This window comes from Xyrauchen texanus, chromosome 46, assembly GCF_025860055.1.
Source record: "Xyrauchen texanus isolate HMW12.3.18 chromosome 46, RBS_HiC_50CHRs, whole genome shotgun sequence".
In the NCBI taxonomy this organism is placed as follows: domain Eukaryota; kingdom Metazoa; phylum Chordata; class Actinopteri; order Cypriniformes; family Catostomidae; genus Xyrauchen; species Xyrauchen texanus.
In genome coordinates, this window is record NC_068321.1 from 24,705,281 (window position 1) to 24,719,803 (window position 14,523).

General features: G+C 37.1%; 1 protein-coding gene across 1 annotated transcript in view; it reads left to right on the plus strand.

The window, feature by feature from the left end:
- LOC127638289 (uncharacterized) overlaps window positions 1-11,929 on the plus strand; it is a 42,725-nt gene extending 30,796 nt beyond the window's left edge. The window contains exons 4-9 of the mRNA XM_052119761.1: window positions 671-938; window positions 1,029-1,198; window positions 1,622-1,736; window positions 2,007-2,206; window positions 3,530-3,728; window positions 11,362-11,929. Of these exons, the coding sequence (XP_051975721.1) occupies window positions 671-938; window positions 1,029-1,198; window positions 1,622-1,736; window positions 2,007-2,206; window positions 3,530-3,634 (858 nt within the window). The 3' untranslated portion in view covers window positions 3,635-3,728; window positions 11,362-11,929. The remainder of the gene's footprint in view (window positions 1-670; window positions 939-1,028; window positions 1,199-1,621; window positions 1,737-2,006; window positions 2,207-3,529; window positions 3,729-11,361) is intronic.
- Window positions 11,930-14,523: the final 2,594 nt, after the last annotated feature.

Here is a 14,523-nt window from a genome sequence, read left to right on the forward strand (position 1 = left end):
GTATTTCTTCACAGAAGTGCATACTGTATATGCCTGTACTTCAGTTACACATGCACAAGGGTAACTGAGCTAGTGTTAACAGGGTCCAACATGTTTTGACACAAAAATAAACATAAACAAAACTACAAGAGCTAAAACCTCTATGAATTCTTCAAAACAACTATTTAAAAAGATAAATACTTCTAATTAATAGTAAATAGTTCAATATATGTTCCCTTTGACCAAAGAAACATAATTTATTAATTCAAGCACAAGGCATTGTGGGTAATTTTGTACTCAATAGTTTGAGTTATTAACACTTAAAATATTAAGTCTATGGATTTTTAAGAAAAATAAGTTCAACTTGACATTTCAAGTAATGTTTAATTAAGACAACTTGATTTTCCCAGTAATGACAAAATTGGGGTTTGCACTGAATATGGTTTAAATAACCATTCATTTCCAAATGGATGCCAGTTACATGCAACATAGTGGGGTCATATCACAACAATGTAGCATACCACTTTCTTAAATCTTTATCTTTGCATACTATTTCACATACTAAATAAAAAATTGTCATATTTCATCATTACCTACCAAAGTAAGTCGTTTACAGTATCTACTGCACAGTATTCAAGTAAGCAAGCTAATATATTCAATTCTAAACATCTCTCTCTTTGCCCCTCTCCAGTTGTCTCCAGGGTCAGAAGACGACGACCACGAAGGTCCTATTAGCGAGAAACTGGGCAGGATTCAGTTCAGCTTGGGCTACAGTTTCCAAGACACCACCCTAACGGTGAAAATACTCAAAGGTCAGGACTTGCCTGCAAAAGACTTCTCTGGGACCTCTGACCCCTTCGTCAAAATCTACCTACTCCCCGATAGAAAGCACAAACTCGAGACCAAAGTAAAGAGAAAGAACCTAAATCCTCACTGGAACGAAACTTTTCTATTTGAGGGTGAGTTTTGGATGACCCAATTGCAATAATTATGCATACACCTGATAAAACAAGTCAGGCGATAATCCTCACATCTCTCACTCCTCTCAGGATTCCCGTATGAGAAGGTTCGGGAAAGAACCCTTTATCTCCAGGTGTTGGACTACGATCGGTTCAGCCGTAACGACCCGATCGGTGAAGTCTCCATTCCTCTGAATAAAGTGGAGCTCGGACAATTAAAATCATTCTGGAAGGATCTTAAACCTTGCAGTGATGGCAGCGTAAGTGAACTTTAGATTTCAAAGGCTTTAGGAAGATCATAGTGGAGATGAGGGGCTGGTCCGGCCTGGTTTTATGTTGTTAATCATTGTTTAAGAGATACAGACTTCAAACCACTTGTCAATATTTCAATTGAATGCAAGTATGCATGATATTTGAGAGGTGGCGATTATTAGCAAATGTTTACATTTGCTAATAATTAAGTGAAAGAGATTGTACTCTTAAAATGAATTTGATGATATTTGAGGTCTCTCAATATATAGTTCTATTGTATAGTACCTTTGAAGACAGTAAAACTCAAAAGCTGGAGCCTTGGGGCACTCCTTATGGATCTTGATGGGAGAAAACAGTATATGTGACATTTACAATTGCAGTCCATTCTTATTGGGTGATTATTAGTTTGTGGTGCATGTTTTGTGTTTTAGGGAAGTCGTGGAGATTTGCTGGTGTCTTTGTGTTATAACCCCACTACCAACATCATCACTGTTAATATAATAAAAGCACGCAATCTTAAAGCCATGGACATTGGGGGCACCTCAGGTATACACACACACACACACACACACACACACACACACACACACAGTTATAGACACACTGAGACCAGGAATAAATACACATACTTATTTTTGTAAAAATGCATTTACACTTCTGTATTTAATACAGTTTACAAACCCAAGAGCTACATATTCGTGTATGTATGACATACAAGAATATGTAGCTGCAATTTGCTGAAATGTGTTGCACAGTTGGAACATTGCAGAACTAATTTACATAAACCATGACCATTTTTTCTCTGATTGGCTTTAGACCCCTATGTAAAAGTATGGCTAATGCACAAGGACAAGCGTGTGGAGAAGAAGAAGACAGTGACCATAAAGCGCTGCCTGAACCCTGTTTTTAATGAATCCTTCCCTTTTGACGTGCCCGCACATGTTCTCAGAGAAACCACCATCATCATCACCGTCATGGATAAAGATCGATTGAGCCGCAATGATGTCATTGGAAAGGTGAGGAAACATACTTCCCATTCCTATCTCAAGAGTTCATATCTTTTCAAATACATAACTATTTGATGATACATGTTTTTTCTCAATCTGAATGAGAATCTCAATTAGAGTGACAGCATAAAAAAAAGATGAACTTAAAATGACACTAAATAAATCAAAATCTATTCGCAATTTAGCGTCTTCATTGTCTTGGCATAATGTTGTCTAAATGAGGTGACAGTCACATGAACCTAGTTCAGATCTATTTAAAAGTTCAGAGACTGCAATATTAAAAAAATCAAAAATGGCAGACTTCCTGTTGGGCAGACCTAATGACTAAAATTATGAAAGTTGTCCGGATTGATGAGAACTATAAATGTACCAATTTTGGTGACTGTAGGTGAAAATGGGGGTGGTACAGAGGCCTTCTTACACACCCATTTTAAAGGGGGCGCTACAGAGCAGTACTTTTAACTATCAGCATAAAGTATGTTTTTCGTAGAAAATGTTTGGTGCGAAATGAAAATGAATGTGGCCATATAATTTGGGAGCACTGATGGATTCAGAAAAGCTTTAGAATTTAATTCTAGCATGTACAGTTCTGGAGATATATGCAAAAATGTGAATTAGCTCATTATAGCACCACCATGTGGCAGATTGTCACAAAAACGTATATACCGCTTCGTGTAAACACCCTGCTTGTGTACAGTAAGTTTCATGATGGTCAGCCATTCCCAATACAAGTTATTAAGTGCTGATGTTTGATTGGCCGATTTTGGATTGATTTTTATTGAATATGTCAGCAATTGAACCAAAGAAGATGCATATTTAATTTGAACTTTGTCACTCAAATGGCTGCGAAGTTACAACAGTTTTTTTGTTGTTTTAGAGAGTAACAACACTGGTCCAGGGCTGTATTTCCCAAAAGCATTGCAAGCTTAAGTTGATTGTAGAGACCATTGGCACCAATGGTTTCTACGATCTACATAGGCTTACGATGCTTTTGGGAAACGCAGCCCAGGACGATGGCGATGTCCTTGCAGATTTCACTCAAAAACAGTTACACCACAGTTAAACCACGACTAGTTTAGTCAGATTCACAAACAACTTATTCTTTTGACATGGTTCCTTTTAATGAATTAAACAGTCTCATAGATCTGATTCATGAGTTTCCAGTTTAAATAGGACTTTTGAACCACACTGACTTACTTAATCAGTTCTTTAAAAGTACTAAAATGATTAATAATGTAATTGTTAAGGATCCAGAATTGTTCAACGGAATTTGAATCATTAAATTCCTTACGAATCCCATTCTCATTAAAAATTCTTTTTTTTCTTTCTCAGATCTACTTGTCATGGAAGAGTGGTCCAGCTGAAGTCAAACACTGGAAGGACATGTTGAGTCGGCCACGCACTAATGTGGCGCAGTGGCACGCCCTCAAAGCCTGATTGGCGCTCACCATTTCCCATTACCCATTTGACCTTTGACCCGAACCCCGTCCTTATGCACAAGACTAACTTGCTGCCAGACGGCACAACACGGGTACTTTTAGCCATCCTCCCTTGTAACCTTTAACCTTCGAGGCTTCAACCTTCAATCTTTCTCCTTTCTCTCACTCGATTTCACATCTATTTGTCATTATCTGTTTGTCTTGTTTTTCTTTATTTGACACCGGTAACATGTAGTGTAAAGGCCTGTGTATTAAGAAAACATTTAGCTGTATTAATAACATTGGTTAATAGAAGCTGGTTTGCTGGTCTTAGCCGGCCTCCCAACCATGTGGACTAAGCACCATCTGAGGACCAGCTTGGCCAGGCTAGAAGACCAGCTAAGACCATCACACTAGGCTAGTTTAAGCTGTTTTTACAGCAAGCAAATACAATGGAGACATTTAAAAATGCTCTGAACTACACATTACATGTTTTTCCTTCCTTTCCTGTTTATTTACCCATAATTTCCTTGTGTGCCCAGGTTGGAGAGGTCTTACAACTCTCTGATCTTGAATCTTTCCCTCATCATATAAGATCAACTACTCGTCTAGACCCAGGTGCTCTCGGGAGCTCATTTGACAGCCTTTAAATTGGCCACTGCAGAAACGGAATAAGTCACAGGAACTCTGGGAGTTGTATTTTTCCAGGGCTCGAGTCTCAGGGCCCCGGAGGTCCCGTGTAATTAAAGCCATGAGGGAAAATTACAGGCCCTCTTTCCATTAACAGTCTCTCATATTCTTACACATATCGCCATTTATAGTTGTTTTTCTCAAAGTCCCTGACCTTTTCGAGCCTTTTTCCATGTCTTTCCCACTTGACCTGATTTTCCGTGTCTTTGTTCCCTCAAAGGCCTTTATTTCTGTCTACTGCTTCCAAAACCTAGTGAGCAACCTACATAGGCCGCATTTTAAGGCATCATAGGCATACTTCGGATACAAAGGCAGTTACAAAAGGTAGGCGACTTAATCACGGTGCCTCCTAAGATATCTCGTTTTGGCTAAATGAATCAGCATCACATGTATCCTTCAAGAGGAAAGCAATCAAAGAAAGCATTGTGATGAACGTTATTGACGAGGCACGAGAAATGTCTAAGAAAAATTATTGTACATTTCATTCAGTACTAAAAATGATCAATAAAACTGTTATTGATTAAAAACGACTTCTATTTTTAACCGTTTAGTTACAAATGTACTATACACAATATGTGTGTGCGCGATGAATTTGAATGCTTATTAAGAGTATTGCAACATTAAAGCGTTAGAGTCGAGAACGTTACCAATTCACTTACAATATGAGTTAGTTTAATTTCGTTAGAATGCTTCCTTAAGACTGAAACATACTAAATGCCATTGCATGAACGCAGACACTTCTAGCTACGCAAGTTCAATTTTGTTGCGTAGTTGCATTACAAAATGTGTCAAACTGCAATTCATAACACAACGCAAGTATGCGTTGCATTCTCAACGTTGCCACCAGGGGCACTGTAGCTGATATTCATTTCAACTGTCCACTTCTACAGTGAGTTTCTCTTTCACATTAACTACTATCATGGCGGTGCAACAGTTTGAAGAAAATTTCTGACTTTTGAAGATATGTTAAACAGAATTGCACGATGGCCGTGCGATGGCCAAGCGCTCGCATCTGCATTCATGTACTTACGTGAAGTATGTTTCTGGCATTAGGAGCCTGCTGTATATGGAGGCAGCTAGGCAGCTCACTTGGTTTTGGAACAGATCTTATCTCTTCATCGGCTCTCCATCTGGAAATGTACAGACAGCAAATGGACTTCACCATCTTTTTTTCTCTGTGGTTTATCACTGGCACAATAATAGTGAAATCCTTTTCTTGGGATCCCTTGTTGTCCGTGTTCCGTGAGTGACGTGTCGTAAATCTAGAAATAATGTAAAAAATATTAACCATCAGGGGCGGGAAAAAAACTTCCTCGAAGGATCGTTCCAGGTCTTCTGGGACTTTTGGAGAAAAGTATGGAATTTCAGGTGGAAGAGGGGGAAAAAAATGAAATAACTTGATGTCCTCTTTTTTCATTAAAAAGACATTTGAAGGAACCAATCAAAAATGTTCTTCCAGACAGTGAAAAATAGGAGCAAAAAGTTTGTTGCTGCAAGTGCGCCGGATAGTTCTCGCCACACCTTGCTCTTGTGATGTGTTTTTTGTGTGCGCTTATAGGGGATCATCTTTTGAAAAATCCTCCCATTAATGGAAAAAACCTGCCTTTACCCGTGTATGTGTGCGTATGAGACTGTATCAGAGGTAGTATGTGGGCACATTTCAGAAAAACATGTCCGTGACGTTTTTCACCCCTAAATCAAAAGAAAAAATAATAGTTTGTTAATTTGAAATAAGAATGAGAATGAAGCTTATTTGTTGATTTATTTTGCATTTTGACCCCCAAAATACATATTACAGTAATAAATCTACACATTTGTTAATTATTACTTTCCAATTTTTTGTGAAAATAATAATAAATATAAAGTACAAATTACAGTACTGCAGTAATTCTTAATTGTTTTTAAATAAGTGCAAATTAAAGGCAGTACAACAAATACTACCATGCTATAAAAATACTTGACAATTTATATAATATATTAAAAAAAATTCACATAATGGGAATGAGAATACAATTATAATTTATTGATATGTTTTGCAGTACAATAAAAATACAGTAAAAATTACTGTACTTCAATAATTATTATTTAAATTAGTGAAAATTAAAAACAGCACAACAAATACTACCATGCTTTATAAATACTTGACAATTTAAATTATATATTGTTTTATTTCTTTTTTTTTTTCAAATGACCAGAATGAGATTATTATTTTTTTTTTTTTTTTGCATTTTTGTTAGTGTTCTACAATAATTATTTAAATTTCAATGAGTGGAAATTAAAAACAGTACAACAAATTCTATAAATACTTAATGATTAAAATAATATATAGTTTTATTTTGTTTTTTACATTACGGTAATGAGAATTTGATTATTACATATTTTTTTAGTTTTACATGACAAAAAAATACAGTCAAAATGACTATACTACAATAATGTTTTTATATTATTGGCAATAAAAGGTAGAACAACGCTTACTACCATGATGTAAAAAAAAAAAAATACTTAAAGATTTAAATAATATTAAATTATTTTTTTTTTCACATTACAATAATGGACAGTGTGGCAGAAATGTTCTTATATATAAATAATAATGTCACAATGTCAAAAATCTTTAAACAAAATGTATTGTCTTATGATTTTGGGGTGAAATATGACTTGGCCATGTACTTGACAGGTTTTCTGAGATGAGATTCACTCATGTGTGTATTGCAGCATTAATGTTTATCTTCATGGATGTTAAAAATAATCAAAAGTGGTGTGTAAATATCCTGTTCTATTTTCTCATGGCTTCCTCTGGTCTTCTTACGAGACTTTTTCTCTTTTCTCCTTTGAAAAAGGAGCAGAAGAAATGTGATCTGCACTTTTTAATGGTGTAACACTGAGAATAATAATAGTAATTGTTAATACAATAATAGTTAGCTTTTGTATTTTAAGGGAGGAGCATTTTAAAGAGAAAGCAGCACGTTCAGGAAGGCTGGACTGGTCAAGACAGATTTTCTTTCTCTGATTTGTCAGCATTAGTCAAGTCTTTGTGTGTTTATATGTGATTGGTGTGTATGTGTGTATTTGTAAAGATCATGTCAGATAAGCGAGGCATGTGTTAGCGTGAGGTGTGGTGTTTTCGTAAGGATTGCTATTGCCATAGGTTCAGATATGAGGACAGATGGGTAGAGACACTCAGCGTGACATCGATGCACAGTAGCAGAGGATGCCTTTCCATCCATACACTCCTACTCAAGAATAACTAACTAAAAGACCTGATATATTTGTAAAACTTTTCTTTTTCTAAGCTGAGTGTGTAGAAAAAGCAGTAATACTAGTATGCATAAACAAGACTCTTGCATAACAGTAAGAACTACTTATGAGATTATTTACATTTACATTTATGCATTTGGCAGATGCTTTTATCCAAAGCGACTTACAGTGCAATTATTACTGGGACAATCCCCCCGGAGCAACCTGGAGTTAAGTGACTTGCTCAAGGACACAATGGTGGTGGCTGTGGGGCTCGAACCAGTGACCTTCTGATTAACAGATATGTGCTTTAGCCAGAGCATGTGAGCGTACAGAGCGTGAGCGTAGCGGGGAGCGGAGCGGTAATACTTCCTCCTGAGCGGAGAGCGCCTTTCTGAAGATTCCGCTCCGCTCGCTCCGTCCGCTCGGCGCCGCTCGCTCTACCCGGAATGCCCTATTGTGATTTGCTAGTTCGAGAATCGGTGAATTAGCTAAAGCAATAGTGGGTTGGTTATGGAGTTCAAATATTGTTTTAAGGAAGTTGCGAGCCTTATGCATAAATGCACAGTAAAAATCACAATTAAGAACGAGCAGGGAGGAGAAATTGAAAGGGAGTGTGGAGAGACTGTGAGAGTTAGCAAAGATTCATATTGGAATATAAAGCGTCACATTGCCAGAAAGCAGGAGGATGTGCTACATAAACATGGTAGTGCAGCAAAAGGTGAGCTATAGCCTATACCATTCGAAAATAAATTAATAGATAAATGGGTAAGGTAGGCTGTTGTACTGAGCCCCTCTCATGACATGCAGACAAAAATATATTGTAATATACAAATTAACATTTCGTTCCCAACTTCCCATGAATTAAGAATTCGTTCTCTCATTTAGGGTGGCCACAAATTAAATTCGTTTCTACAAATTCTTAAATCGTTCCTGAGTTTAGTAAATCGTGGCCATGTTGAACTAATTCAGTAGGCTACTCTCGTTTTATTAAAACAAGGAAACAAATTATTACAACGTGGTCACGATTTACTAAACCATGGATCGAAATATTATATTGTTAATTTTGTACGATTTAAATAAAATTAGGAAATTAATTATTAAAACATGCTGACGTCAGGTTGGAACGAATTGTTAATTCGTTATGCAATCATCATATCAGTGCAACTAAAAATAACCTATAGCCAACTCACAATATGAATTAGCCTACATAATTGTAGTTGATGTAGCCTATTTTTAAGTTGAAATTAGACAGAAGTTATTGAACCACTTGTTAAATTTAAATTTAAAAAAAAACTGACCCGAATAATTAGGTAGGCCTATAATTTAGATGTAGGCCTAGGCAACAGAAAATGTACTGTACGCTATTATAATGTACGCAAATTAGTTTTTACAGAAAAAAACTGCTACCAATCAAAGGGAGATAAATCATTTATTTCCTCTCCTGCGTCCCCAGACTCCCCAGTTCTGAGCATGTGTTTTCCGCCAATGGATTACTGTCCCGGGCACACCGCATGAGCCTGAAACCTAATACTTTGTCCAAGCTAATGTTTCTAAAAGTAAATTCTAAAGTGATGTAAAGATTGAGAGGTTTTTAAATAGACCGCAATTACCCGCAGTTATATTTAAACTTTAGAAAGCGCGTTTCTTTTACTAATGCCAGTAAATCATCCAGGTGTGCTTTGATAAGATGTAGTTAAGTGCATTTAACCTGTGTGTGCTTTTATGAGCATGATAGTCCAGATGTGTTTTGTGAAGTTCTACATGCATTTCATCTTGTTTGTGTGTGTGTGCGTTTTAATATGCCTGTTTTGCAACTGCAGTTATGTTCACGGAAATAAAATAACGAAAATCAAATATACCTTTTCAGTTATTGCATTTAATAGGCAAGTTTGCCAAAGGGCTAGACATGTTTTATAATTAAGTTAATTTAATGCATTTAAATGAATAAAAAGAACAGACTTTTATTCAGAATCACCCCGAAATAACTTCTATTTACAATCTTAGCTACTGTAATTTATACATGTATTCCAGATATTCATTGCAAAGTACAAACAGAAAGCAAGTAGCCTACAGAGACATATGTCTGAGCGGGATCTGAGCGGGATTTGTTTTACCGGTGAGCGTGAGCGATTCATCAGTGGAGCGTTCGCTTGGGACGCGAGCGACTGAGTGGAGCGCACGCGCATAGAGCGGAATATTGAGCTGAGCGTCACACCGCTCCGCTTCGCTCACATGCTCTGGCTTTAGCCCACTACACCACCATTTTTCATTCTGTAGCCAGTCTCTCATAACTTAAAATAGTTTTAAAAGAGTCGTTAGCTACACTATAAGCTACAAATAAAGTATCTAATTTCTTTGAAGCTATTTAAAGAAGAAAATATTTTTAGATATCTAACAATTGGATGATATTATTTAATTCTGCAAATCCAATTCTGGTCATAAAATGTGTTTTCAACTTCATTAAAGTCACACGTATAGACAAACACAATGTGCTTAAGCTAACAACACAATTTTTAATGTCTTTATTGATCACATCCCATTAAACATTCACAGTGCTGTGGAAAAAGTAACTGAACCCTTGGATTTAATAATTGCTCGATCCTCCTTTGGCAGCAATAACCTCAATCAAGTGTTTCCGGTAGCTGCGGATTAAACCTGCTCAATGTTCTGAAGAAATTTTGGCGTAAACAATCTTTCAATGCAGCAATTTATTTATGACGCTCAAGTGAAATATCTACAAGTGAAACTAGAGGTCACGAACCCGACCCATACCTGAGACCGTGTGACCCGATCCTAACGTTACCGTCAGATTTTAAGCTTGAACCCAACCCGAACCTGAAATCGCTAAACTCAAGCTGTATGTACAAAAACACCTGAAGGCTGAGTAATGACTCCCTGACGTCGGGCTGCCTGTGTGTCTGTGCTGAAGCAGATCTTTAGCAGATCGCAAGCAGTGAGGCAGCACTTCCAGACTGTATTTAAGAGTCCACAGTACATCAGCTTTCAGCCAAGAGCCATTTCAGATCACTGGAGCATTTAATAAAGCGCTCGATGTAATCAGATAAGAAAACAGCTTAAATTGAGTGTGTGTTCACCTCCATAGCTTACCCTGTAGAATACACAATATGCAACATCATCTGTGTGTGTGTGTGTGTGTGTGTGTGTGTGTGTGTGTGTGTGTGTGTGTGTGTGTGTGTGTGTGTGTGTGTGTGTGTGTGTGTGTGTTTGTGTGTGTGTGAGAGAGCACAGTTTGAGCACTCAGTGTGTGTAATCACATGTAAACAGGTGCTGTCGAGGTCACCTTGCTCTTTGCTTCTCCGATCGAACCGGATGACCGCTGTACGTGTGTTTGTGCATGCATGCGTGTGTGTGAAGCATCTGCACACCAGATGCACACTCTCTCGTTATCACATCTGCCAAAAAAAGAAATGAAAAGAAACAGATCTTAGAGGTAAAGTAATTTTTTTTATGTTAAAATCCTTTAAAGGAATATTTCCGGTTCAATACAAGTTAAGCTCAATCGACAGCATTTGTGGTATAATATTGATTACCACTAAAAATTATTTTGACTCTTCCCTCCTTTTCTCATCTCTCTAAAATAGCAGAAATTGAGGTTACAGTGAGGCACTTATAATATAAATCAGTGGGCCAATCTGTAAACGTTAAAATACTGTTTCAAAAGTATAGACACAAGACATAAACAATATGCATTTTAACTAGAGCTGTCAGAATTAATGTGTTAATGCACGTGCATATTCATATATAAACAACATAATACTAATGTTTTAACTTTAACATTGAACATACTGTGGCTTGTAGGCCTCTCCAGGACTCGGTCTAACCATTAGATGACCAGGTGGAGAATCGGCGATGATCTCGGGGTGCTTCAGCAAGCCTGGAACAGGGCAGATTCATCTTTGTGAAGGACACATGAATCAAGCCACAAGCCATCAAACAATGCCGAGCTGTTTGCGTCAGGACGCATGAAAGCTGTGATTTGAAAATTAGGGTTATTCCACCCAATATTGATTTCTGAACTCTTCCTAAGATAAAACATTAGTATTGTGTTGTTTAAAAATGAATATGAAATGGTTTTCTTTGCATTATTTGAGGTCTGAAAACATGGCAACTTTTTTGCTATTTTGACCAGTTGTCATTTTCTGCAAATAAATGTTCTAAATTATTCTTATTTCGAATTTGGGAGAAATACTGTCAGTACTTCACAGAATAAAACAAATGTTCATTTTACTCAACCACATACCTAAGAATAATAAATCCAGAGAAACTGATCATTTTGCAGTGGTCTCTTAATTTTTTCTAGAGGTGGATATATGGTCAAATTTCAGCACTTTCAAAATCTGCAATTAATCACAATTAACTTCAAAGAAATAATGCAATTAATCACGCTTTTTTTTGTTTTAGTTTTTTTTAAATGGACTGAAAACACTAGTTTTAACATAATTTTAATGTTATAAAATCGCACTGTTACTAATCTTTTACACTTTACAACTTCGTTACCTTTGTGCTGACCAGCACCTTTGATCCGGTGTTTTTGAGTGTGAATGAGTGTGTGTACACCTATGTGTGTGTATTATAGAGAAATAATGCTGTTGGGGCAGTCATTGTCACTCTAAATAATTCTCTTCATGGGCTTTTCGGGTCGTTTTTGGTGGAAAATCTAATCTAAAGCTCACACATACACTTGCACACAGCTCATGTGAAGAATCACAAACACATGCAGTCGTTTACCAGCTCATTAACCAGCAACAATAATTTAAGTTACCAAATTATTGTTTTAAAACAATTTATCCGCGTTTATGAACATGTCACGGGTCTCCATCACATATGTTCACAATTGCTGCGTTCTCCTACACACACAACAGACAGACTCGTCACATGCTGAGACACTGGTGGAGTGCATCAGTCACTCCTCCTGTCCAATGAGCTGCTCTCCAGAGAAGAGAGCGAGAAATAAAGAGTGATAAATGCGTTGATGTTCATGCTTAGCAGTTGATTGCATCATGCAGGCCTCAGCTGAAGCTGCTTAAAGTCGTAGCCGTTTTATTTAGCAGATGTTAAAGTGTGCATTTTATTGCTCAGAGATTGCTTCTTCATAGATCAGGAGATGTAATGTAGTTTTCGTATATGTTTCTTTTTAGTATCAACTTTGTTTCAGGCGATTCTCCTCAAAAACCTTTTTTTTTTATGAGGCTTGTTGTATGTATCACAGCAGTCTCCTGGTGAAATGACCACTAGAGGCTTTCACAAGTAAAATGGCAGATTAACAGTTCATAAACACTTACTTTTGCCCTGTTCATCACAAAATGCTATCTTGTGATATCTAAACACTTTTACTATAGCACAAGTGATACATTTGAACGTTTGCATTACATAACCAACTACATTTACAAGCTTGTTTAAGTGCGATTTAATTGTGTGGTTGCTCAACTGAGAGCGTTGCACTTGTGATGTAAAGAACCGGGGTATGAGTCCTGAAGAGCGCGTGAGTCGACACGTGAGCCGAAAGCGTCATAGAAGCACCACAAAATGACGTGGATGTTTTTCATCTCACATTTTCTTTTTATGGCACTATAAGTTAGGTTTAGGTTTAAGGTTTAGGGTAGAGAGGTCAGTTTTGTTGATTTAAATCTCGATAACGCATTAACCTTAAAAACCTCATCTGTTTGGGAGAACATGTAACTCGCTTTTAGCGCCACACAGTGGACATTTCACCTCGTAATTGCCGCAATATGTGTGTGTATGTGTATGTGGCGGTCAGTCATAGAGTCTGATTGTGAGATAGTCTCTGTCTTTTGACAGATTGTCAGCCAAATTGCATCTGTCAGTATCTCAATCTTTTATTTATCTCTCGTCTTTCTCTCTTTCAGCTTAGATCAGTCATTCCAGTTCCAGCTTCCTGCATGCGCTTCTCTTAATTGGTTTAAAGAGCTGTCCGTCAGGTCAGCGTGACTCCTCCCTGTCAGGGTTTTAGTGTGAATTATTCTGAATGAAGTTAAAAACAACGCTTAAAAGTAATAATTCTTCTTCTCTTTCTGTGTGTCTGTATGTGTGTGTTTGGTGTATATTTTTGTTTGTTTGTTTGTTTCTTTATCATAAATGTGAAAAATGGGAGAAGTCTCCTGATTTCATGTTTTGAAAAACTTTTTTGTAAATAATTGAGCAAAAATTGAAGAAAATTATACTTGTTTTTGTTTGTCACTTGTACTGATATTCCTGAATAACAGTGTGTTGATGACGGATTTGATCCAACCGAGGGATTTTGATGTCTGTTTTATTCTTGCCGAGGAGAAATGTGGTCGAGGGGGAATGAAAGAGCAAGAAAAAAAACATCCTATACATTTTATGACACCACTGCCAAACCCAGTTTATTAATTACCCACAATTCCTCCTGATGCCCTCCAGACTTTGACTTAATCAGGCTTAGTAACACTTCGAACACATTTTTCTGTAGTCACTGAAAGTGACGTGACAAAATCACAGCCAAACAGTTACTGTACATTTTTACAATAAGGGCTGGGATTCTAAACAGATTTTGGCCACTGACACTAATACGTTTTTGTTTGCAAGCGCATTTGTTTCTCTATATTTTGGCCTTCCGTCAACACTGAGACAGCGTTTTTGGCAGCAAAAACATAATTTTTCGAAAACGCTCTCCCAAGTGGATCAATTTAAAAATGCTCTTTGCATTGTAGTATGGATGTGGAAGATGAAGATATCTGAAAACAATAGGTTTGTTCAACTTCTCGATTTACCAATCGGCGAGATTGTACAGTTATAAAAACACAGATTTGTGAGTTTTCACAGAACTGGATGTCTTTAAAGTGACCTTGATAACAGCATAGCAGACTGACATAGCAGAAGTAGTAAGAGTAGTATATGAAGCATACCATTGCGAACGCAGCCCATGAAACACCGTTGTCACGTTGTGAGCCTGGCTAATCGTGAATAAGCTAATGTTGT